This window comes from Microtus pennsylvanicus, chromosome 5 (assembly GCF_037038515.1).
Source record: "Microtus pennsylvanicus isolate mMicPen1 chromosome 5, mMicPen1.hap1, whole genome shotgun sequence".
Taxonomy (NCBI): Eukaryota; Metazoa; Chordata; class Mammalia; order Rodentia; family Cricetidae; genus Microtus; species Microtus pennsylvanicus.
This window is the reverse complement of record NC_134583.1, coordinates 99623805-99648609: the sequence shown is the minus strand read 5'-3', so window position 1 is coordinate 99648609 and position 24805 is coordinate 99623805. Positions and strand designations below refer to the sequence as shown.

At 44.3% G+C, this 24805-nt stretch overlaps 2 protein-coding genes across 2 annotated transcripts in view; one reads left to right on the top strand and one right to left on the bottom strand.

The window, feature by feature from the left end:
* Positions 1-1035: 1035 nt before the first annotated feature.
* Positions 1036-22270, bottom strand: Nmrk1 (nicotinamide riboside kinase 1). Its single transcript, XM_075973655.1, has 9 exons — positions 22135-22270; positions 17955-18018; positions 14020-14110; positions 13728-13776; positions 9308-9455; positions 9154-9225; positions 8510-8616; positions 5861-5944; positions 1036-1951 (listed from the first exon to the last, which is right to left on the bottom strand). The coding sequence occupies exons 2-9, from the start codon at positions 17981-17983 to the stop codon at positions 1944-1946; spliced, it is 588 nt and encodes a 195-aa protein (XP_075829770.1). The 5' UTR covers positions 17984-18018; positions 22135-22270; the 3' UTR covers positions 1036-1943.
* Positions 22271-22284: 14 nt separating this feature from the next.
* Ostf1 (osteoclast stimulating factor 1) overlaps positions 22285-24805 on the top strand; it is a 52046-nt gene continuing 49525 nt past the window's right edge. The window contains exon 1 of the mRNA XM_075973656.1: positions 22285-22598. Within this exon, the coding sequence (XP_075829771.1) occupies positions 22565-22598 (34 nt within the window). The 5' untranslated portion in view covers positions 22285-22564. The remainder of the gene's footprint in view (positions 22599-24805) is intronic.

Below are 24805 nucleotides of genomic sequence, written 5' to 3'. Positions count from 1 at the left end.
GTTTGTAGCACATAAATTGACTGGCTTATTGATCGCTAGGGCTGAAGACAGTGTATGCTAGGCAAGTTCTCTAACGCTGAGCTATATCGAGGCTCTGTCTGGAGCACTTCTGATTGGTGTGGCACAAATTCTAATAGTTCTTAATAATAAAAACTCAGAGTCAGATATAGGGGCTAATGCTGAAGGATCAGAGAAGCAGAGCAGCCAGCCACTAGAGAGTTCTTACCTCTACCAATGCTCAGACTGAAGGGGTGATCCTCTCTCTACGAATCCTGACTGAATCTCTTTCTATGAAACCATAGACTGCATGCTCAGACTGAATCTTCTGACTGCTTCTGAGTTCCTGTCTCCTCCCGCTAAACTGAATGCTGGGAGAAAGGTGGTAGAGTCAGAGGGAAGCCATGTAGCCCCGCCGGAGACAGAAGCTAGAACTTTACTCGATAAGCCACAACCTTGTGGCAATACACAGAATAATGGAAATGGGTTAAATTAAGATGTAAGAGTTAGCCAATAAGAAATTAGAGCTAATAGGCCAAGAAGTGATTTAATCAATACAGTTTCTGTGTGGTTATTTAGGTTCTGGATGGCCGGGATGAAGAAGTGGCCTCCCACAACAATCTGGACCTTGGGGAAGGCCATGTTTGCTGCAGGCTCCTGGTCAGCAAACCCTAGGGACAAAACCATTCCCTCCTGCTGTTTCTCCAGCAGCAGCTAGAGTTGATTGACAGCTTTTGGTGGTCACAGTCTATCAGGGTGAGCTCTTCCGTGTGTGCAGCTGCTATCTACTGACTACAACAGTAGCTGAAAGGATCCTCCCTGGGTCATTGCTGTCACAGGGGGGAATTTGAAACTTACCCTTTAATCAAGGTAATTAAAATCAGGACTTTAAACAGCTTGGCCAAATACATGTATGTAGCTGCTGATTTGAGTCCAGGTTCTGTTTATGTTTTGTATTTTTTATATTTTGTACAACCAAACCACTCACCTGTTATCAATGGATGTTAGAAATAAAGAAGTAATGACAACTGACCAAGTGAGGCAATATAAGAGTATATATTATATGAACTGAGAAGATTGTGGGCAATCTATTTTATTATTAATAAACAAATTTCATATCTGAATTAGGACTGGTCTACACATATACATAATTTTATTCTCAGCATTGAAAGATTTCTATCCCCTGCCCATGCCTTTCAGAGAAAGGCCCTGGTTTTACATATGATTGAAGAAAACTATGATTTTGTAATTCAGAGTGCTATTTTCAGAAAACCAAGTAAAACATACTGAATCCTTCTATGGATATAAAAGTCTCTTCACAGAGACACACAGGTATTGGTCAAGCAGAAGAAAACCTGCTACTACAAAGCACAGTCTCCAGATGCTGCAGTAAACTGCTGACTCGGTCAATGTCAAAACAATATTTTGGGTAATGCTGCTGACTGCAGGTGGGGGGCATTGCTATGAGATTGCAGACAGCAGCATTTTTTCAAATTATATATTATAAGCAATACAAACACAAAAAATGCTGTGTAGTATACAAGGCTCCTTTCACAGTGTTTGAGTGTGTGTATACAACAGAAATATACATAAAAACATGGACACAACAACTATACACACAAATGCAGAAACACACAACATAATACTGGTGGACTAGCCAGAAATCTTTCTCTCAGGCTAGGTCCTAGTCAGGAAAACCTGACCTCCATTCTTATAGAGGAACCCTGGCATGGGCACACATTGCTCTACAGATTGGGAAAAGTGTGATAAAAAGGAACAAAGACACAGGAGAGCCGCCACTGTCCTGCAGGACACACTGCATCCCAGCTAACGTTCTTCAACACATCCCTTCATGTTTCTTTTTTGCCCAAGGTAGGGTTTGCTGTCCTTCAAGTTTCTTAATCCATCCCAGGGGGACTTGCTGCATTCCATCTTTGTGCTGTCCCTCACAAACCTTAGGAATAAAGAGGAAAGTGTGAATACCCCAAATCCTATTTGATTAGATCTTTACACCCAATACCTAAGAATGTTAAGATTATAGAGATTTTTGTGGCAAAAATTCTGCTTTCTCCATAAAGAAACATACTGAATACAAATCCCGTTGTTTTAATTTTTGCATCAGTTTTTAAGCCTATCTTTAGAAAGTAGACACCCTCAACTGTTAATAAAGACTTATTGCTGAGAATAAGGGACTATTGAGTGCTAAGCCATAAACGGGGCATATATATCATTACTCTGCCTCCAAGGGCTAAAAGAACATTTTGTGAGAGGGGACAGAAGTGATTGAAGGGCTGGAATATGGAGAGGAGAGTCCACAGCCCCCAACACTAAAGTATCAATGTTAAGTTTTAGATTTCACACTGGTGTATAAAAAAAGATCTCACTGGGCTGAAGAGATGGCTCAGTGGTTAAAAGTACTGACTGCTCTTGAGGACCTAGGTTCAATTAACAGCACCCATATGGCAGCTCACAACTGTCTGTAATTCCAACTTCAGGGGACCCAATACCCATGGCAAAACACCAATGAACATAAAATTAAAACGAATAAATTAAAAAAGAAAGAAAAAAGGAACTTGGCCTTTGATATTCTAATTACCATGTTATTTAGCTTCATTATATAATAACATCCACACAGCTACATAAACACAGCCACTAAGAAACCAGAAATCAGCATGGCTGATTACCCAGTGTGCTCACAGCTTCCTGTAAGAGAGGGACTGATAAGAACACAATTATAATTTCTTCACATAAAAATGTTTAGAATCAAATATGTTTTTGGAGTAATATGAAAACAAAAGCTTTTAAGCGAGCTTGATGGTCCTCGTGGATGAATTGCTTTGTTGCATTAAGATTAGGTCATGATTACATTTTACTTCAAGCTTCAGATTTGAGTTAGGACTACACTACATGTATAACTTTATATAGCTTTATGGTGGTGGTTTGAAAGAAAATGGCCCCCAAAGGGAGTGGCATTAGTAGGAGATGTGGATTTGTTGGAGTAGATATGGCCTTACTGGAAGAAGTGTGTCACTGTGGGGGTGGGCTTTGAGGTCTCTTATGCTCAAGCTATGCCCAGTGACACAGTTCACTTCCTGTTGCCTATGGATCAAGATGCTGGACTCTCAGCTCTTCTTGAGCACATGTCTGCCCGCACGCTGCCATGCCCACCATGACGATAATGGACTGGACTGAAACTCTAAGTGACCCTAATTAAATGTTTTCCTTTGTTGCCATGGTCATGGTGTATCTTTCTAGCAATACAAACCCTAACTTTTTGGGGTTATTTATCTTTTTTAATTTACTTATCAATTTTATCACCTTATCACAATTAAGACTGCATATTCTTATAATGAAGAATTTGCTGAACAGGGTTTTACAAAATGAAAAAGCCTGGAGTCAACATCTGACACGTTAGGAAGGTCATCCTGGTGCTCTGAGGCTCAGGGGTGAAGCAGGCTACTCTGACAATTCTTCTGGCTGCAAGAACTTGGAAAGGTGATGGGTTACTATAATTAGCACAGTAAATGATCTTTACAATGGAAGACTACCATAAATCTTGGGGGCAGGAAAAGTAGATCTGTTTCCAAGTTTTATCTCTTCTAGTGTTTCTGTTAATATTAGTTTACCTGTATCTTGGAATTTTTTTTTTTTTTTTTTTTGGTTTTTCGAGACAGGGTTTCTCTGTGTTTTTGGAGCCTGTCCTGGAACTAGCTCTTGTAGACCAGGCTGGTCTCGAACTCACAGAGATCCGCCTGCCTCTGCCTCCCGAGTGCTGGGATTAAAGGCGTGCGCCACCACTGCCCGGCAGTTTACCTGTATCTTGTATCTAGAACAGAAACTATACAGCCTTGAGGAGGAAAATACTTCTCATCTACCTCTAGATGCAGGCAAGGAAGGTGTGTGTGTGTGCATGTGCTCACACATTTGAGTCCCACACGCAGACATATACTACCTTGCGGGTTCACAGCATCTGCTGCAGCATACCAGCTGTTCTTGGCCCTTGTGGGCAGATGGCAAAAGACAGATTTGGGGTGGTATGGGGTATAATGCATCTGAGGAACATGACTAAAGCTTTCTCCGTCTTTATTGTAAAACAGATTCTAAGGCCAAACTCCAGTATATGACTTAATTACTAAAAGGGAACTGGGCCTAAGCCCTGCCCATTCTGGGTAGACAGATGCTAGCATCTGGGTCCTGAAGCCCCTCATTGGGGCAGAAAGAGGATCTGGTCTCTCTCAGATAAGTAGTTCTGGCCCAGGGTTATCAGCTCTAAAAGCTGAGCAACTCACATCACCCCATCACTCTTCAGCCCGTGACTGTATTATGGGAGGCCTACCTTCCATCAGAGTAACAGGGTGGCAGGGTGGGATGGCAGGGGTGGGGTGACGGGGATGAGGTGGCAGGGTTAGGATGGCAGAGTGGGGAGTCAGGCTGGGGTGTCAGGGTATGGTGGCAGGGGTTGGGATAGCAGGGTTCGGATGGCAGGGGTGGGCTGGCAGGGTGAATATGGCAGGGTTAGGATGGGGAGTTAGGCTGGGGTGTCAGGGTATGGTGGCAGGGGTTGGGATAGCAGGGTTCGGATGGCAGGGGTGAGCTGGCAGGGTGAAATGGCAGGGTTAGGATGGGGAGTTAGGGTAGGATGGTAGGCTTGGTAAGGATTATTAGTTTTATTTATTTGAGGGAAATTTAAAGTGGTCCTAAAATTTCCTCAGAGGGCTTCCTGCCTATGCCAAGGGCTGGCCTTACAACCAGGAACAGTCAGGATCAAAGGGGGCCTAGCTGGTTAGTGAAAGAGGTAAAGAGAAGTTAAACTTAATTCTTACCGAGTGACTGATTTTGTGGGCTACAGCAGATTTTCTCACCCCAAACCCTGCTACATTCTCCCCTGCTCCTGAAGCTAATGCTGCTTTCTCTTGAGCCAGCTGACCCTGACATTTTATCTGTTAGCCACAAGAATCTCCTCTCCCCTGCTTTCTTTTGAGACAGGGTGTCACTCTAACTTATCTTTGGACTCATGACTCTCCCGCCCCATCTACCTGAGTGCTTCGATATAGGCATGCACCCTCAGTTCAACATAGTAATCATTTTATTTTTTTAATACTTGTTTTTATTAGGTTAGGTGTGGTGACAAATGCCTTTAATCCCAGCGCTATGGAAAGAAGAAGCAGGGGAATCTCTGTGAGTTCTAGGCCGGACTGTTCTCTACAGCAAGTTCCAGGCCAGTCAGGGCTATATAGTGGGATCTTTATTCAAAAAAATTTTAAGAATTATTGTTTGTGTGTGTGTGTGAGAGAGAGAGAGAGAGAGTGGATGGAAGACGGGAAAGAGGTACATAAACATGTAGGTGCCAGTAGAGGCCACAAGAAAGTGTCAGATCTCTCGGTGCTAGAGTCACAGGCAGCTGTGAGCTGCCCGCTGTGGGTGCTGGGTACTGAACTCCAGTCCTCTACAAGAGTAGCAAGAGTTCTTAACTTCTGAGCCATTTCTTCAGCTCACATTTTAATTCTTGTAATTCAAATCTATCTGCTAGCTCTGGAGTTTTGTCCTCCAAGCATGGTATTCCAACTTTCTTCTTCGTATTTCTTTCTAATTTCTGCCCTGCTTTTTCTATGGAAAAAATTTCAATATTAGGTCTCAGGCGGTGGCCTTCAACCACGATGGGGTATATGATTTAGTTATGGCCAATCACAGTATGCCATTTTTTCTGGTTAAAGTGATATCTCTTTGCAAGTCATGTGATCTAAGAAAGATCAATGCAAATATCTCTCCTTGTTGGCATTTGTGCACACCAATCTTGGAATGCAATGAACTGTTTTCAAGATTCTTTTTCCTCCACCATCCGATTTGATAGAACAATATTTACCATTTTGCTTCTTTAATTCTTGCTTGACATCTTCATACACTTGAGAAAAGAGGTCCTCTTCAGATCTTGTTCCATCTAGGTAAACTGAGAAGTGAGAAATAGCAGTTCAAATGTGAACAGGCTTATTAGTAATGGATGCTTTGGCGTTTCTTAAAAACACCCATAACTTTCACCAAAGAACCCAGAACTATGATCTACAGAAGAAAGGAGGGAGGGAAGGAATGAAAAGAGAGAGAGAGGCTAAGCACTGTGTATATGGCATGCACTGTGTACCTATTTCCTCTACATTGGGACATTCCCTCCTAGAGGGAGGAAGGAGGACATTAAGACTCCAAAGTAAATGAACCTACTGGCTCATTGAGTTCTTGAGAGTTAGACTCACAGGGCCCCTTCCAAAGGTTATGTCAGCAGTAACAACTGCTGGAGACAGAAGGCTCTCCCATGCCCAGTGCAGCCAGTGCAGAATCTAGGGATTCTGCTTTGAGGAGGCAATGCCATGGCGACATGGGCTTTTTGGTGATGTAATTGCCTTTGAGTCACCAGGCTCCTATAAGTAACCCCAATAAACTCACTGGCTCACTAAGCTGGACGTGGGTGGTTTCTTTGGTTTGTTATTGGTGCCTGATTGACATACAAAACAAGTTCAGAGATTGCAGTGTTTCCTGTCCCAAAGAGGAGCAATTCCCCAATGCATGCCCCAACAATGAAGCTTTTGCACTATGGGCCAGTCTGGACTTTACCACACACTACCCAGACCAGAAGTTACATATTTGCAATAAAGTTGGCATGAACACTTTTGCAGAAAGGAAAGGACCTGCTAGTTGCAAACAGCAAGGCTGAGAAGGTCTGAAGAGAAGTTGCCTGTGGGGAAGCGTGAGTGGCGAGAGCAGAGGAAGGACAGCACTGGGGATGGAATTTCAGAGAAAGGCTGTGCCTTGCTGCCTTTACAGATTTTATCCCAAAGAACTGGAAACCATGGGGATCGGTTGCATTTAAACAGGGTGTCCTCGTTTTGTTTTTGTTTTTTCTCCTGGTGTTGTGATAACCAAAAGCAACGTGGGGAAGAAAGGGTTTATTTGGCTTACATTTCCAGATGACAGTTGACCGAGGGAAGTCAGGGCAGGAACTCAAGGTGAGCCTGCCACAGGAATGGAGGAACACTGCTTGCTGGATTGCTCTCTTCCTCGCTCAGCTAGCTTTCCTGTACAACCCGGATTCAACTGCCTAAGGTGGCACTGCTCACAATGCAAGGAGTTCCTTCTGATATCAATCGTCCGTCAAGATAGTCTGTCACAGAGATGGCCACAGGCTGATAGAATCTAGGTGGTTCCTCAACTGAGACTCCCTCAGATGACTGTGTGAATTTGACAGCTGACATTAACTAGGCCAAAGACCAAGGACAAAGTTGGACTTGCAGTTTAGATGGAGGGAGCGAAGGGCATGAGAGGATGCTTCCCCTAGACAGACGACCCAGTAGCTGTTGGCGCAGCACAAACCCGCACAGCGCTGAGGTAGACTCTGCCCTTTCTGCACAGATGGAGGACAACAGGCGCCTTTCAGTATGGGTGAGTCTCCTTTGCTCTGAAAAGTATGCCAGTCTGATCCCTCTGTCCTGGCCAATGGACTTAGACCACTGTCTCCCTAAACACTCCAGGGACAGCCCCTTATCTCAGGTCCACATATTCATATGGCCTCCAAATTGGAACACTGTCTCTCAGGTACCTCCAACTTATTTCCTGCAAAACACATGTCTAGCCCTTCTTCACATATGTACAACTCATTCATGTTTTCTACCCCAAAACATCGCCTGCTGGTTCCTGGGGTGTCTGGCATCCTGGGCACCTTCATGCCCCAGTTCTACTGAGTACTTGTGTTCCACAATACAACCTCTAAATCTACTCTTCAGATCAGGAGAGATCTTACTCAAAATATGTATCGATCATGACCATGTTTAGAGCCTATCTGTAGAGTGCTTCCCAGCTCTCCCAGGACATCCCATTAGCATTAGAGGGCCTGGCCCTTGCCTGTAGCAGCAGTAGCAGCTGCAGCAGCCGCAGCAGCAGCAGCGGTGGCAGTGGCCCATCCTCCCCTTGTTTTTCTCTACTACAAACACAACAGCCTCTTTTAGGTATTGCTCATGCCTTCCTGCCCCTAGGTCTTTTCTCTGTTCTTCCTATGGTCTGGATGACAGTCATTCCCCTTAACTTAAGGTCCCCCACCCCCAGGCCAGCTAAATGCAGATGAGTTTAGTGACAGATAGGTTTATCAAGTGACCTGGAGGTGGGCAGTCTCCCTGGTGCTCCACATCAGCGCTTACATGGAGGAAAGACTTGTGGATAAGGTCAGACTTTTAATGCCGTCTCCTGGTGAGATCTCAGCTGGCTTAGTGCAGAGACTGGGTCTGCATCCCTGACCTTCCACTGCCACAGGCCACATTCAGGCAACGGTGGCTCAACGGATGACAACGTGGAATCTGACAAGCTTGGCAGGAACCACCAGGGGAAGAAGAAGCCAGCAGAATCAGTTGCAGAAGAGGGGAACCCCGAGACTGCCTGAGCATCTCTTTAAAACCTCCTTGAGAAAAATGTTTTCCAAGTAAGACATAAATGAGAAGTAAAAGGCCTTGCGAGAAAGAGGGAAGGTACTTACCGATCTCCCACGTGATGGTGTTCATTTCTTGTCTGTGCTTTAGGTACATGGGCCACACGTGGCCATCAAAGTACCCTGGAGGGTCAGGAGGCTCATACACCCTTGTACTGGAAAAATAGGCAAGAAACTTGATGTTGATATAAAATATGATTGACAAAGTAAATGAATCACAGTCAAGATAATGTAAAAATCTCTCAGGTTAAATCTAAAGAGGGATTCAGAGTAATTTTTTTTTTGTTTTTAAATTCAATTTTAGTGAGGAATGTAGCAAAATAGATTTAGTTTTATGATTCGAGCTGTATGCCTGTAACTCATTAACATTCATAGTTATCTTTTTTCTGTCTCTGGTGTTTTATGAAAGGATTATGGGAAAAGTATAAGAAGAAATAAGGAGCGAGATACGGACAGGCTGGCTTCATCTCTTATATAGCAGGCGGTCTCTGCAGGGCTAGCATTGCATGGCTGTGGCAGGAGAAGAGGCAGGAGCCCAATAGGACGGCACTGGCCCTTCCTCTTAGAGAAGTTACTGTACCCCAGGTGATGAAATGCTTGACTTCTGAGTTAAGGCTTGTTCAATAATGCCACTTTTCCTGTTTTCCCTACAGTTCACCTTTCGGATAACAATGTACGGTCTCTAAACGTACCTCCGCCTCCTCTTACACTCTTCATACGGGACGGTCAGGAAGTAACTTCTGTTCCATATGGTGTCCAGTGGCCTAAGAACACAGCACACTCAGCTCACAAGGCTCTCTCTCCCACCCCCGCATTCCTTCAGGTTGGGGCTGGGAGGGGACTTACTTGTAATTAAAGAGAAGGAACCCCTCAATGATTAAAATGGAAACCCCCTGAGTGCTTTCCAAAGCTGTGGGTCCCTCAGAGCGCCCTGGGTTTTCCATCCACTGCGAAACAGCTGACATCATTTCTTCCATGTTAAGCGCTTCAAGCACTGAAACAAACATAAAACACATGAAATTAATATAGCAAACTCTTTAGGTGGTTGGCTTTTTGTGATAAGTATCTTTAGGGTTCTGTAAATGTAGGACATAACAGCATTTCGCTTACCCTTCAAAGGATCTAATAATAAATACTTTAAAGACCCCATTAAAACACTAAGAGATATACTTGAGAGGTATGTGTCTGAGACATTTTTATTAGGAAAAACAAAGATGTACAAATGTGCTGAGCAGTGACGGCACATGCCTTTAACCCCAGCACTTGGGAGGCAGAGACAGGTGGATCTCTGTGAGTTCAAGGCCAGTCTGGTCTGCATACTACTCAGCAAGTTCCAGGACAGTCAAGGCTACACAGAGAATGAAATCCTGTCTTGAAAAACCAAAAAAAAAAAAAAAAAAAAAGGTACAAATGTAAAATACAATGAACGCTATGCCACTATTTCTAGCTGTAATTTTTTTAGATTGATGCATTTATTGGGTATGTGTGGGGGTCAGAGGACAACTTGAAAGGTTCAGTTCTGTTCTTCCTCCAGGGAATCCTAGGGATGGAACTCAGGTTGTCAGGCTTGGTGGCAGGTGCCTTTACTTTCTGTGTTCCCTCCACATCCCGTCCCTCAGTCCCGACTACCATAAGTTCCCAGCTGACTATCCCATCAACCCTTCCTGATACTGAAAAATCAATAATTTATGGTACTGGAGACTAAATCCAGGATTTTGTGTGTGTTAGGTAAGCCCTCAACCACTGAACTGTATGTCCCCAGCAAGACCTTTAAAAACAAAAACTAAGTGAGGGTTGGAGTGAGGGCTTGGTGGTTAAGAGTACCTAATGCTCTTTGAGAACACTTATGGTCAGTTCCCAGCACTCACATGGTAGCCCGCAGCTGCCTGTAATTCCAATTCTTGGAAGAGAAAATAAGCTAAAGATGCATTTGAAAGATAAATATCATATAATCTATTTGGACAGTAGCTATTTTTTCCCATATGTGTGGTTTTTGTTTGTCTGTTTTGTTTTGTTTTGGTTTTTCGAGACAGGGTTTCTCAGTGGCTATGGAGCCAGTCCTGGAACTCGCTCTGTAGAGTGGGCCGGCCTTGAACTCACAGAGATACACCTGCCTTTGCTTCCCAAGTGCTGGGTTTAAATGTATGCACTACCACCACCCAACTGGAAAGTAGCTACTCTTTTTAATAGTAAAGGATCTCTTATAAATGACAAACCTTTCTTTTTTAATGCTTATGGGTGTTCTGCCTGCTTGTATGTCTGTGCATGTGTGTTCATTGCCCACAGATGGCCAAAGAGAGCATCAGATCCCCTCGAAACTAAAGTTACATATAGTTGTAAGCTGCCATGTGGGTGCTGGGAATTGAGCCCATCTGCTAGAAGGGCTAACCACCGAGCCTACATCTCTCCAGTCCTACATGAAAACCTTTTAAAAATTGTAGGGTACAAATGTCATTTTAAACCCCGAAATGTGCACCCTCTAGAGCTAACAAGAAGGACTCTAGAGAAGCGGAACAGGTATTTCTGATGCATGGTCAGACACGAAAATTCTCAGCCTCATTCCTGACCACTCATCACACCACATGCCCTCACGAGTGTTTCTACCGTAAATTCCCAGCCTCATTCCTGACCACTGATCACACCGCATGCCCTCATGAGCGTTTCTGCTGTAAATTCTCAGAAAAGTGTTGGCTAAATAAGTTAATAGAGATAAGATTATTGAGATTTTCTTATAGTTATGCTGCTGGTTTGGCTAAGAGCCACTTTTTCCAGGAAACTTCCCATTTCATCAAGGTTTATAAATCAGTCTCCTAAGAATTTCCATAACGGAGGGAAGCGTGTGTGTACAGACATACAGACAGGCAAAGCATGAGGGCTTCTTTCCAACATCTGTAGGATGCTTCCCATGTTTGCTGTTTGTAAATTGTGCCTCCCCTAATTATGTCTTGATCTATTTTGTCTAACTTCTATGGCGGTCACTCAGATCCTTCCAACAACAGGTTCACGACTCCTCTCGAATGTGAAGTCTTCCCTGTTGCATCTGGAGTCCATGCTCCTCTTCCTGAAGCTCCCAGGTAGAGATGTGAGGTCTTCTGCTATCACTCCATCTTTCTCTATGTCCTCCCGTTCAAAGTCATTTCCACCACGTTTTCAAGTTATGGATCTTTTCCTCTCATGTTTATTCTTTCACTGAGCCTACCTGGAGAGTTCTAGACTTGGGTTATCACACTTTTTTTCAGTTACCAAATTTCTTCTTGATTCCTTTGTCACATTTCCATTTCTTTCTTGGGGTGTTTAAATTCTTCTCCTGTTTCAAGTCCATCTGTAGGTACCTGATGACCTCTTTTTACAAACCCACTTTCAGATCTCTGTCAGACAATTTCAACAGTGCCATCACAGAATTGATGCTTGTCAGCTGTTATTTTTCTAATCCAGGTTGAGATTTTCCTGCCTCTTTGACCGACAAATGCCTTTCAGGTATGCCCTGATGATCTGGGGTACTGTGTATTGACTGATGTCACTAAGAAAGGTAGATACATATGCACACGGGGAAGATGCCATGGAAAGTGAAAGGAGAGATGGTGGTAATGCACCAAAGGCCAGAGTGTGGCACTGAATCTGTCTGTCGTAGTCCTCAAAGCAGCCAACCCTTCATCTCAGATCCCAGCTTCCAGAAGCATGGGGGCAGTATCCCTTTGTGACTAAAGCTGTCCAGCATGTTGTATACCTGTTAACTCACTTTTATAAACTGCCCTTTTAGTGGTTACAAAGGTGTTGAGTCTACCTGGACTTGCTTTACATTGAGACGTTTACCTGAAAAGTTCAATTCTTTTCTCAAAGATAGATTCTTGGGTGTAGGGTACATGAATTCATGGTAGGAACATTTCGAGGCATTTGTGAGACATAGTTGTGTTAGTTTGTAATCCCACGTAATGTGCACGAGGGTGATTGCTTTGTAGTGATCCTGCCATTGGGTCATTACCCTTGATTAAAATTCTCTGTCTACTTTGGAACTGGAGGAAAGGTGATTGCAACTCTTTGATAACCTCCTGTTTTTTTGGAAGGCATTCACATTCTTCTGGAGTTAATTCTATTGAAATATTACCTTTTTATTAGTTAGTTTACGAGAACTCCTCAGTTAATGGGAATAATAATGCTCTGTCACTGCTTCAATTGTCTTTTCATTCTTTTTTTTCCCCCAAAGTAGTTTCTTACTTTAGGAAGAAAGGAAGAGAAGAAACAATGTATCAAGACTGAAACTTGACATAGAACTGCCAAGAAGGGACTTGGTCTGAAAGCCACTGTGTGTCTGTAAGAACTGTTACGTAACATGAATCCTCAGACCCTCAAAACTGGAGATAGAGAACGTGTCTTTTTGGTGGAGCCCCCTCGGTTGGTCTACAGACATACTAAGGATAGTCTGTTAATTATAAAAGACAGCAAGACCACAAACTCTTATTATGCTAGTCTCTACAGGAAAAGAAATGCTTTCTGGATGACTTTAATTCTTTGGCTTCCCAACAGAATCAGCCTGGGTCAAGGGAACGAAGTGAATCTAAAAAACATTCCAAGGTTTTCCAAGTAGTAAAACAAACAAACAAACACACTTTCTGGTGCTTTGATACTGGGAAGGGAAGCTGAATGCACTAAAGCTAGTCTGATGTAGATGAAATATTCTAGTGGGTGAGCCTCAAAGTCATAAGCATGGCTAGTCATATGTCAGAGTCAGGGATGGACAGAAAGATGACAAACCTACCCTGTCCTAGCTTCTGGGGAAAAAAAAAATCTACCATCCCAGTTTTGAGTCTGAAATTTAAATCTCTGGGACAGATTTTCTGTTTACTTAAATAGTTGACCAGAGATAAAAAACCTACAATGGCAGGCTTAAAATACAGCAATATTTAAATATTCAAAACAAATTATTCGTGTGTGTGAGCATGTGTGTGTGTGTGTGTGTGATCATGTGCATGCATGAATGCATGTGTGTGTGTCTCTGTGTGTGTGATGTGTCGGGGGGCTTCCATGCCACAGCATGCTTGGGGAGACCAGAGCCTGCTTTGTGGAGGCAGTTTTCTCCTTCCACCTTTAAAGGCTCAAAAGAATCAAATTCAGGTCTTCAGGCTTGTGTGACAAGTGCATTAACCCTGGGAGCCTTCTTGCCCTCCCTATATAAACATTTAACTTTTTGTTAATAGAGAGAACGATGTTTGCATTTGAAAAGCAAATGAATATAAACTCATACTATTTCACACAGGACTCCACTTACCATCATACTGCAAAAATCCATTCTCATCTGTGTCTATCTCAGACTCTGGCTGGAAAAACAAACATAGTGGTGGGCAGAAACGATGCAATTATACAATTAAAAAGATAAGCCTTTAATAACTGCTTTGGATAATGATGGGCAGAGCAAAGCCGGTCACTGACAGATGGTGCCACCTGGTGGGCAGGTAACACTACTGCACCAAGTCTATCCTTAGCCAAAGCTTGTGGATATCATTAACTTTGTTAGTAAGCCCTTTAGAGTCAGATAGATGTCTAAGAAGCTTCATATGTACCTTGAAAAAGTCGTCCTGAGATATTAGGCTGCAATTGGGAAGGTGTTTCTGCAACTTCTTAGCCAGCGTTGTCTTCCCGCCATTTGTCACACTGAGACAAGAAAAAGCAGGAGGTCCAAGGAGACATTAGGGACCAAGGAACATACAACAATATTTTTTAAAAGGAATATTATAAAAAAAATATTTACTACTTGAGATAAAAATGCTCATTTTCACATATTGTGTTTTGTTTTTCAGGCAAAATCACAGGTTTGAAAGATAAGCTGTCCTAATAGTAAGAGACAAGTAACAGTCAGGTCAGTGAACTGGAGACACCGTGCAGGAAGTAAAACAATGTTCTGATTGTCTAAACAGCTCTGGGTTCGAGACACACCCCAGAGAAGTCTTGTGCACACCTTTCTGCAAGTTTATAGACCTGCCCATGGCCACTGTGATTGCTTCAACCCCACAAGAAAAAAGAGGAATGGCTTATCAGAAGTCCGCCCACCCATGAGCCCACATTTCCTGTGGCATGCTTCTTTCCTCCCCGTTCTCTCTCTCTCTCTCTCTCTCTCTCTCTCTCTCTCTCTCTCTCTCTCTCTCTCTCTGTCTTGATAGCTGGAGCCCGTGTAGAGGCCCAGGTTTACTTCTCTATCAGGTCAGTTGCTTGTTCCCTCTGGCTGGACTGTGGCATCAGGAGGTGCAGGTACCTAACTAACTTGGTGTGTCCTGTTTTTTACTCTCCGGCATGTGAGGGGCATTTCTCTAGCCAATCTTCCTTTCCTTTTGAACAGGGTGTCGCTCTGCAGTCCATGGTGATCCCCTAGCCGGGTGGCCCAGGCTGTCCTTGAATTGAGAGTGAACCTTTCGCCCCGACCTCCTGAGTACTGGGATTACAGGTATCAGCCACCAGGCCTGGCTTATTCTATTATAAGAGGTGATTAGCTCAGAACTCAGTCATAACCAAAGGGTCCGTGAAAGAATTCAGGGTCATTGTGAATTTAAAAGAAAAGAGATTCTAACAGGAAATCAGCAGCTCCTTTTATCATAAGTAGGATTGCAGTAGTGATGATGGCTGTGACTTGGGCGTCTACAGGAACTGCACCCCTTTGCATGCTGAGCTGTAGGAGGGCAGGTATCCTGAAGGATCACAGGCGCTCATTATTCCAAACTTACATATGCTGTTTATTACACTAGCAGTGAACTATCACGAGGCCACAGATTTATGTATAAGTATTTTACAGCTGTATCTTAATACAGTTGATTTTCTTTGTATTCCTGTATTTTATTTTGTGCATTTCAAGTCACCCCGAAAAGAGGGCAAGATTTCACCAGACATCAATTGTTCATAGTACAAAGCTCCGGACTGTACATCTACTGGCAAGAACCCATGACTAGTTCTGGGAGAAATCAACACAGCAATGTTTATAATCTAGAGAGAGAAATACATTCATCAGAAGGACTTGTGAGGCTGGGTATGGTGGTGCGTGCCTTTAATTCTAGTACTCAGGATCCAGAGGCAAGTGGATCTCCTGTGAGTTCAAGGCCACCCTGGTCTACAAAGTGAGTTCCAGGCCAGCAAGGGCTACTTAGTGAGACCCCGTCTATGTTTAAAAGAAAAAAAAAACCATCAAACAAGAACAACAACAAAACACAGACAAAATGATTATTGGCTATATGTCATCATGTAAATATCTTATACCTGCAAAGTGGAAGAAGATATTAATAAGATTGTCCATTTTACCTTACAATAAGTAGGTAGGGTGTGGGGCTGTTACTCTATATACTGAGAACACTGATACTACCTTTTCTTTTTTTTAACAAAAAATGTCTATAAATCAAGCTGGGCGATGGTGGTCTTTAATCCCAGCACTCAGGAGGCAGAGGCAGGCAGATCTCTGTGAGTTTGAGGCCAGTCTAGTCTACAAGAGCTAATTCTGGGACAGGCCCCAAAGCTACAGAGAAAGCCTGTCTTGAAAAACCAAAAAATAAAAAAAAGTCTATAAACCATTTTGCAAGTCCCTAGTCAAGATATTGAGCTTTTGCTTAAAAGGAAGAAACTTTAGTATGGTCCGAGCAATCTAGCCAGAAAATGTGTCATTTCTTATAGTTTCTCTTTAAGATTGTATAATTAAATTAGCAATAAATAGGCCCCTCCCCACTGATTCAGGTGAAGCCACTGAGAAGGAAGCACTTTTCGAAGGAGTTCTGCAGGGAACGGACCAGCTGGGAAAGGGTTTCATCATCAAGCATAGAGCCTGCAATCCACACTTGGAATGTAACCATCCCAGTGGGTCAGGTGACACCTCGGGACCCACTCCTTCCCCTTCAGCAAGCTCAGAAACTCCTTCATGCAAGCTTTCCTCGCCCTAAGGAAAAGCTCCAGAGCAGGACTTTAGGATCTGAGGCAGGAAAGTGAGAGACTACCTGATGTATTTCCTTTCTTTGTTTACAACTAAATGTATAGTTCCTTTTGTAATAGGAGGGCACAGCAGTACAGGCAGAAGCTAAAGACAGTGTTTACAGTTAGTCAAGCAAGATGAGACTACTTCCATAACAAGGTTATTAATATTAAGCCCCATATTTTAGCTGAGGAACTTGGGGCTTAGGAAACTGTTTACTGCTGGAGTGGGAAGCCAAGTTGAAATACAGCATGGGTATCCCTGACTCCGAACTGTCCCTGTGCCCTGTTCCCCCCTCCCCCGGCCACTGTTCCCCAAGATTAAACTGGTGATTGTAATTAGGGAATGATGAATAATGGTCTACCACGGGAGTGGCAGAGAGTCTGACTGAAGGTGAGGACAGGAGGAGTCCTTCAGGACAACACAGATTCGGCTCCAGGCAGACTGCAGCCACAACAAGGCACATTCTGATGCTCAATTCATTCTTAATTTGTTTTTATTTTTCTCCGTCTGATGCTGGGGTCACACATGCAGGCAAACGCTCTGCTACGCAGCTGCACCCAGTCCCTTCCTATCCCTAATTGATTCCTGTGTGATGTAACACAACAGATTATCTCTCTCAAATTACATTTGTAATATCGCAAATGTTTTGTCAATAAGACACGCATGAAGAATGATAGACACAATCCAGCAGCAAGACAAATAATCTTTCCCATTGCTGTTGATGTCACATTTGCCCATCAGCCTCTGGCGCCACAGGTCAAACGACTACACAGTTTAGAATACTTGTGACAGTGGAATACGTGGCTAATATCATACCAGGGCAACACCAACTAGCCTAGCCAAATAGTATAGCTGGTTACCCTAAAGGTGGGGGAAGAGGACTACAGGTAAGGAAGCTTGTATTCCCAGGTCAAAGTTGGCCATAAAAAAAGAAGGGGGTGTTATTTTTTCTTACACCATGCCAGCATCCACATGGGAAATGATGATCACCCTCAATCAAAAGAGGGACCAATCAGCTCTCATCTTCAGGGTCGGCTCCAGTAAATAAATGGAACCATTGGTAATACTGCTGGCCCCACCACTTCCTTCCCCTGGTAAACCCTTGCCCCTCCCACTGGTGTATAAGTAGCAGCACTTCCCCTGGGTCTTGGGACTCCCCACACCTTTCTCTACCATGTCCACACAAAACACCATCTGGACATCTGGAGTGATGTGGGATTCCCCTCTGTATACCACTGGTTAATAAAGAAGCTGCTCTAAGCCAATGGCTTAACAGAATACAACCAGACTGAAAAGATATATAGAGAGAGTAGGCGGAGTCAGGGAGAAGCCACGTGGATGCTGGACGGAACTAAGCCACAGCCATGTGGCGATACACAGATGAATAGAAATGGGATAGATTAGGATATAAACGTTAGCCAGAAAGACGCTTAAGTGATTGGCCAAGTGGTGATTTAATTAATATAGTTTCTGATTGATTATTTCGTGGCCTGGGCAGCCTCCCCCTACACTGGAGTGTCTTGCCCAGCTGTTTATGAAGGAACTACTCACCCACCAATTCCAATGACAAATGTTTTCATAATTGGCTTTGGAAATCACGTCTTCCTATTAGTTCCTAAAAATATGTAAATAAAAATAAATTCAGCATCATTTAGTTGACTTGAGTTAGTCCTGAAGAGCAGTAACAGCTGGGAGGGGATCAGTGGCCTCAACCCCACATTACCCACAGTCTGGCTTCCGGAGGCCAATAGCTGGTGTTTCCTTAGTGCCTGTTAACCGATGTCATGCTCGTGTGACCTATTTCTTTGGGTTACCTTTTGATAATTATTCTTAGTTGTCAACTTGACTACATCTAGAATGAAGGAAAACTGGAGCAGCTGGGTACATTTGTGAGGGATTTTTTTCTTACTTAGGACATCTGGAATGGGAAGACCCCCTTTTAATCAGATCTTCTGAGGTGGGAAGACACAGCTTCTGCTGGCTAAAGGGCATGGAACAAAGAAGGTTTCTCTTTTTGCCTGCTTGCTCTTGCTGGCAAGTCCATCCCTTCACTAACATTAGAGCCTATTTCCTTGGAATTTGAGCATTTACTGAAGACAAGCTAAGACATCCAGCCTTGTGCGCTGACAGACTCCTGGATTCTTGAACCTTCTCTTGGTAGACAGCCATTGTGACTAGCTGGGCTACAGCCTGGAAGTCATTTTAATAAATCCCCTATATATTTCCTTTTCCAGTATGTTCTGTTCCTCTAGATCACTCTGACTAATATACCTCTCTCTCTATGTCCTTCCTGCTTTCCTACTAAAAGAAGGCGCTGCCACCAGCGGCAGAGGAAATACAGAAGTCAGTCTGTCTCTTAAGTCTCTCCCCCATCTCTCTGAAAAGCTTTTACTGGCACAGGATACATTCTTAAGCTTTGCAGAAGTACAAATTGGTCCAGACTGGAATGACAGATATCCATTTCTAGAAAAGCCAGATCGGAAACTAGATCAATTAAGTGAACATCTTTCTGTCTCCATGGAGGCTCTGAAATGCTTCATTACCAAAAGCACAAAAGGCTGTTGCATGTGTGCTGACTTCTCAGACTCTGAAGGATGATAATCCATGTCATTCTTAAGGCTGTATTGTTGAAAAGCCATGCATTTGCTGTGCACAGTTATTGGAAAATACTGGTCCCTTTCCTACCTGACATATTTGTGCAGATACATCAGGATCCTGCCTCGATTACAGAGGATGGAAGTAATGACTGTAGTTGTGGTACTGGAAAGACTTGAGGGGGTTACCTATGTGTGAACTCTAGCAGTTCAGAGATGAGGAATGAGGTGGAAGAATCTAAATGTAAACTCCTTCAGGCAAGAAGGATGGAAACTCCTGCAGCCAAGTACAAGGGATTGCAAGGCTGTGTTTTTTTCTCTCAAATCGAAACAGTATCCCTCACCCCATAGCCTGATGACCTGAGTTACTCACTACTAGGTTGATGACTGGAGCTGGAGCCCCAGCACTCTCATGGAAGGAGAGAACTGACTCTGAGTTGTCCTCTGACCTCTGCACACCTGCACGGTATTCATGTGTCCACATCTACACTAAATAAATAATAATTGAAAAGTCTAAAACCCAGGAACCACAGGTCTACATTGAGTTAGCAACCTGGGACTATCCAAAGCAGTGTTTGGATAAGGGCTGGGCCTATCTCACCAGCCATGAGGAGGTGATAATGCAGAAGAGGAGGAGAACGGAGCCATGCTGAAACAAGGCTGGGGCAGGACTGAGTGGTCAGTGGAGCAGTGAGCAGCTTACCAACCTTTGAATCTGTCCGCTTCAAAAACTGTGTTGGATACACAAGGTTCAGATACAATCCAGGTTCATACACGGCACCAGCAACTCTCATATATCATTCTATTTCACTATAACTTAGGGTCTCTTCAAAAATGGTTTAAAACCTAAATTTTGAACAAGTTGCAGTCAAGAGGCTCCCACAAAGCCAGTGCGTGTAGTAGGATCAGAAACCCATTGCCATTGTTCTTGAGTTCTCTGTAGTCCTCATTGTCCGCTATGTTCAAAGAGTCCGGTTTTATCCCAGGCTTTTCCAGACCCAGGCCAGCTGGGAGCCTAGGCAGTTTGGATGCTCAACTTACTAGACCTGGATGGAGGTGGGGGTTCCTTGGACTTCCCACAGGACAGGGAACCCTGATTGCTTTTCGGGCTGAGGGGGGGGGGGGACTTAATTGGGGGAGGGGGAGGGAAATGGGAGGCGGTGGCTGGGAAGAGACAGAAACCTTTAATAAATAAATAAATTAAAAAAAAGAAAAAAAAAGAGTTGCTATGTTCTCTATATACATATACACGCTGAAGGGATTTTGTTTGTTTGTTTGTTTGTTTTTGAGGCTTTTCACGTGGCTCGGCCTGGCTTTAAAGTGGCTATGTAGTGGAAGATGATCTTACTTTGATCCTCTGCCACCCAAGTGCAGGCCTCTGCATCTGGCCTTATAGCAGAGTATGTTATGAAGTGTACAGAACTTGGAGCAAAGATAAACTGAATCTTATGATGGCTCCGGAGAAACAACCTTCTGAACTTTCCAGAGTCATGAAATCAGGGTGTCCCATCACCGTGAATCGTGTGTATTACTAATGCCGTATCTTTTCCTCAGCAGCAGACAGCATTTGCACAGGGAGCAGGGAGAACAGACCGAGACAGGAGTAAACCTTACATGAGTTGCCTATATATTTTTTTAAATGTATTTATTATTATCATTTTGAGACAGAATCTCACACTATGTAGCCCATTTGGTCAGGAACGTGTTACATTGTCAAGATTGTTTCTGTGGCAAGGTTGCCTTACTTTAAGTACTGGGATCATAGACATGCATCACCAAGACTGGCTCATTTTTTTTTTAAATGCTTTTGATTTACTCTCAGTGAAATGTTGAATTCTCCTCAGAGTTGGCTTATGTTTATGTTAGATCTATCCCACTTCTAAACATGGGTTACTTTGAATTCTAAAATACAGAATTCTTCCCGGGTCATGCGAAGAATTAAGCAGGCTGGACGGAGACAGGAACTCCCCACAAAATCAGAAAGATGACGAGGGCAAACACGTGTGATCTTCAGATGAGTTCAAGACAAATGTTTGCAGGACTTCTGTCTCCTGTGTTTTATTCAGCAGTTACCTGGATCCTCTCCCAATGGACAGGACCCTCTCTTGCTACTAATTTAAACTTTGATCCCTTCTGGTAAACAGAATCTCCCACAGTCCGAGTCCCTGGTAAGCACAGCCTAGGAATGTGGCCACCACCAAGCTCCTGGTAACCTATGCCTCTTGAAGTTTCACTTAATTTTTTTTTTAAACCTAACTTTCAGTCGACACTTTGACACTCCATTTTATGAAGGTTTTTTAATTTACATGTGTGTGGGTAGGTGCATGCCATGGCTCACCACAGTCCACATGTAAAGGTCATAGGTCTACTTGTGGGAGTCAGTTCTCTTTCCAACATGTGGGTACTGAAGACTGGACTCTGGTCATCAGATCTGGCAGCAAGGGCAGCTGAACCATCTTGCTGACCCTGTAGTTTCTTACATAATCAGTATTTTCATTTTTATTTCTCCTATTATATTATGGAGCATATAATACCGATCATAGCACTGTGAGTTTATGTGTGAGTGAATACAAAATCTTGAGATGAGGTGTTTGGTTAGACAGACAACTTTTGTAAAGTACCGGATAGTATACATGTGTATATATATACACATACATGTATTTGTACAGCTTTGGTTTTGTGGGCAAACCATTCTACTCTGAAGTTTGTAATGAGAAAGAGGCCACAGTTCAATGCATAAGAAAACGAGCATGGTGTGTTCTAACAAAATCTTATGGGCACGGAAAATAAGTTTCCCCTAACTTTCGCGTGCCACGTGCCACAAAACACTATGCTTTTGCTTCTGTCTCACCTATTAAAGACACCAAAAGCATTCTTGGAAGCCTTTACAAATCCAAATAGCAGGTGGGTTGGAGTTTGTTTACCAAATGCTGCAGAAAGGAGCGTCCGGTCTCCTGAGAATCAAGACCCGATTCCCCTACCGGCAAATGTGTGGTCACCTGGAGCTAGCGCCAGTACGGTGAAGGGCGAGTCCTAACGCGGTTTCCCTAGACACAGTCAGGTTCCGGTCCGGCGCAAGTGACTCTGGAAGGTGCCCAAGCCTCGGCGCGGCTACGCAGCGGGCAGTGAGTACTAACTGAAGCTGGTTCGAGTCCTCCCCAGCAGGGCCGCAGAACAGGCCGCACGAACGTCTCAAGGGAACCACTGCCCGATGCTCACCCGGACTGTGCAGCCCTCTAGCCGCTTTCATAGTCCCCACCAAGCTGGGCCTGGGGGCGTGGTCAGCACAAGGCTCCTCCCCCAAGGAGGCGGGCGGGGCTCCAGCGCTCCGGAGCAGGTTGGCCCTCCGAAGCTCCGCCCAACTCACCGCTGCAGCCAACCAGCGGCCGGCGAGGCGCGGCCACTTCCTGGTGGGAAGGCAGGGCAGTCAGCAGAGCTCGCTGGTACGAGTGTCCCGCACCGGCTGCGCGCGGGTCCCGAGCGGCCGCGGCCAGCGCAGGCTTGGCGCCCAGTTCCCGTCTGCGTGTGGGGCTCCCGCGGCAGAGCCTGGCAGCTCCGCGTAGCACCATGTCCAAGCCACCTCCCAAACCGGTCAAACCAGGTAAGAGCTCGGCTCGGCGCGCCGCTCGTGCGGGTGTCCAGGCTGCGGGGCGCAGAGTCGGAGTTCCCGACGAACCCCCTCGGGCTCCCTCCGCATTGCTCGTCAGGACGGTCCAGCCTCCGGAGTGGTGGCAGCACCTAGGTCGCGGCCACTTCCTCATAGCTCGGCGTGTCACTGTCAAGTTGGAGTTCTTGACCGGCCGGCGAACGGGAAGTGCGCTGCGGCTGGGTGGGGTTTGCACCCGTTGCCTGCGGGGCCCGGAGGAGAGCAGGCTGGGGACTCGGGGTCTCCGGGGAGCTTTGGAGAGCTGCACCCGTGCTGCCAGCGGGACACTCTGGCCCGCGACCCTCTCGGCTCTTCGCGTTAGGCAGTGTCGCTCTGTCGTGCGTCCTAGTGCTTTGGTTAGAGTGACTCTGGCTAACTAAGCTAGAGAGAGCACGAAGTTCCTCAAAGCAGTGTGCTTGACCACTCTTCCTGGTTCACTTCTTAAACGTTGTTCTTAGAGTGTTTTCTATGATGTGGAGAAACGAGAGCATTTAAAAGGACTGCTGCATTTCAGTTCGGCTAAATAAACATGTTGGCTAGGTAATTAACAGGAATCGTAGAAAATGGGAGATTAATGACTTGACGAATTCCCAGTCCTTTTCTTCCAGTCTGCGACTTTGATATTGCAAAGGCTGAAATTTGAAACGAGCCATTTACATCATCCTTTATGGTAACTTACGCAGCTCCAGTGATTTTTTTTCCCCCTTGAGCTTTTTTTATTTCTAAATGTCAGTCACTCCAAATTTAATAATAACTTTTGTGACGGTATCAAGCTCTCGATTTTGAAAATAATGCACACATATTTGTGAAATAGGCATTCTCTGATGACTTAAAATTTTCAGGGCCGAGGGTGAAGGAAGTGGCTTAGACTGGCTTTGGCCTGAGCAGAGTTAGGGCGGTGCTGGTTAGAGGCTCCTGCCTTCGATGTGAAATCTGAGAGGTTTGCAATTTGCAATTTAGATGCGGATGTGTGAGGTGGCAGTTTTGTAAACTCAGCTGTAAGTCAGGACCTCAAATGTACTGAGTTCTTTGATAGCTAAACAAAGCGCTTGATTTGGAAGAATGTCCCGGAGAATCGGGTCCTGAGGTTTTTTCCTCTCTCCAGACTCATTAAAAGTGAAGTCTGGGTTGCCTCTGTGAGGGCTGGCAGGAACCTGCCTTCCTGTATGCTGGGATTGTGAACTCGTGTGTTCACGCACCCTTGGGTGTGGTTTCGGACTCATCCTGTTACTGAGTGCAGATATGCGCTGGGAACTACTTTTATTGTCTACATCTCTGCTTTTTTCCTCAAGCAAATCAGAAAACACATGGCTAAACATTTTTACTATATAGAGAGAACCCTGACTTCACAGGGATTTTACAAGGGAGGCCCAGACATAAATACAGTTGTCATGAAAGTCAATTTGTTGACTTAGTAATTTACAATGAGAAATATTAGTGTCAGTAGGACTTAAAACTATGTGCTGTGTTACTTGTGACAGAAACTTTTATTATCATACTGGCCCACAGATACTATGTGATAGGTCCTGGTCTATACCTAATCCATACATATTTGAATTCATTTACTTCTCCCAGCAACTGTATCAGGTCACTGCCATTATTATTATTACTGATATCATTATTATTATTTTGAGACAAAGTGTCTCTGTATAACAGCCCTAGCTGTCCTGGAACTTGCTTTGTAGACCAGGCTGGCCTCAAACTCACAGAGAATCGCCTGCTTCTGCCCAAATAATCACACAAAAACTATATTAATTACAACACAGACCAATGGTTCAGACATATTCCTAGCTAGCTCTTACATCTTAAATTAACCCCATTTCTATTATTTTATATTTTACCGCAAGGCTCGTGGTTTACTGGTAAGGTTCTGACATCTTTCTCCTTCAGCAGCAACGTGGCACCTCCCTGACTCTGCCTTCTTTCTCCTTGCATTCAGTTTAGTTTTCCAACCTACCTATATTCTGTCCTACCAAAGGCCAAAGTAGCTTCTTTATTAACCAATGTTAATAAAACATATTCACAGTATACAGAGGGTAATCCCACATCACAGGAGTGGGAGGCAGCGGGTCACATTGCCTCTGCGGTCACAAGCAGAGAAGGATGTATGCTCCTGTTCAGCTAGCATCCTCCTTTTTATCCAGATGGAGCACTGAAACCCA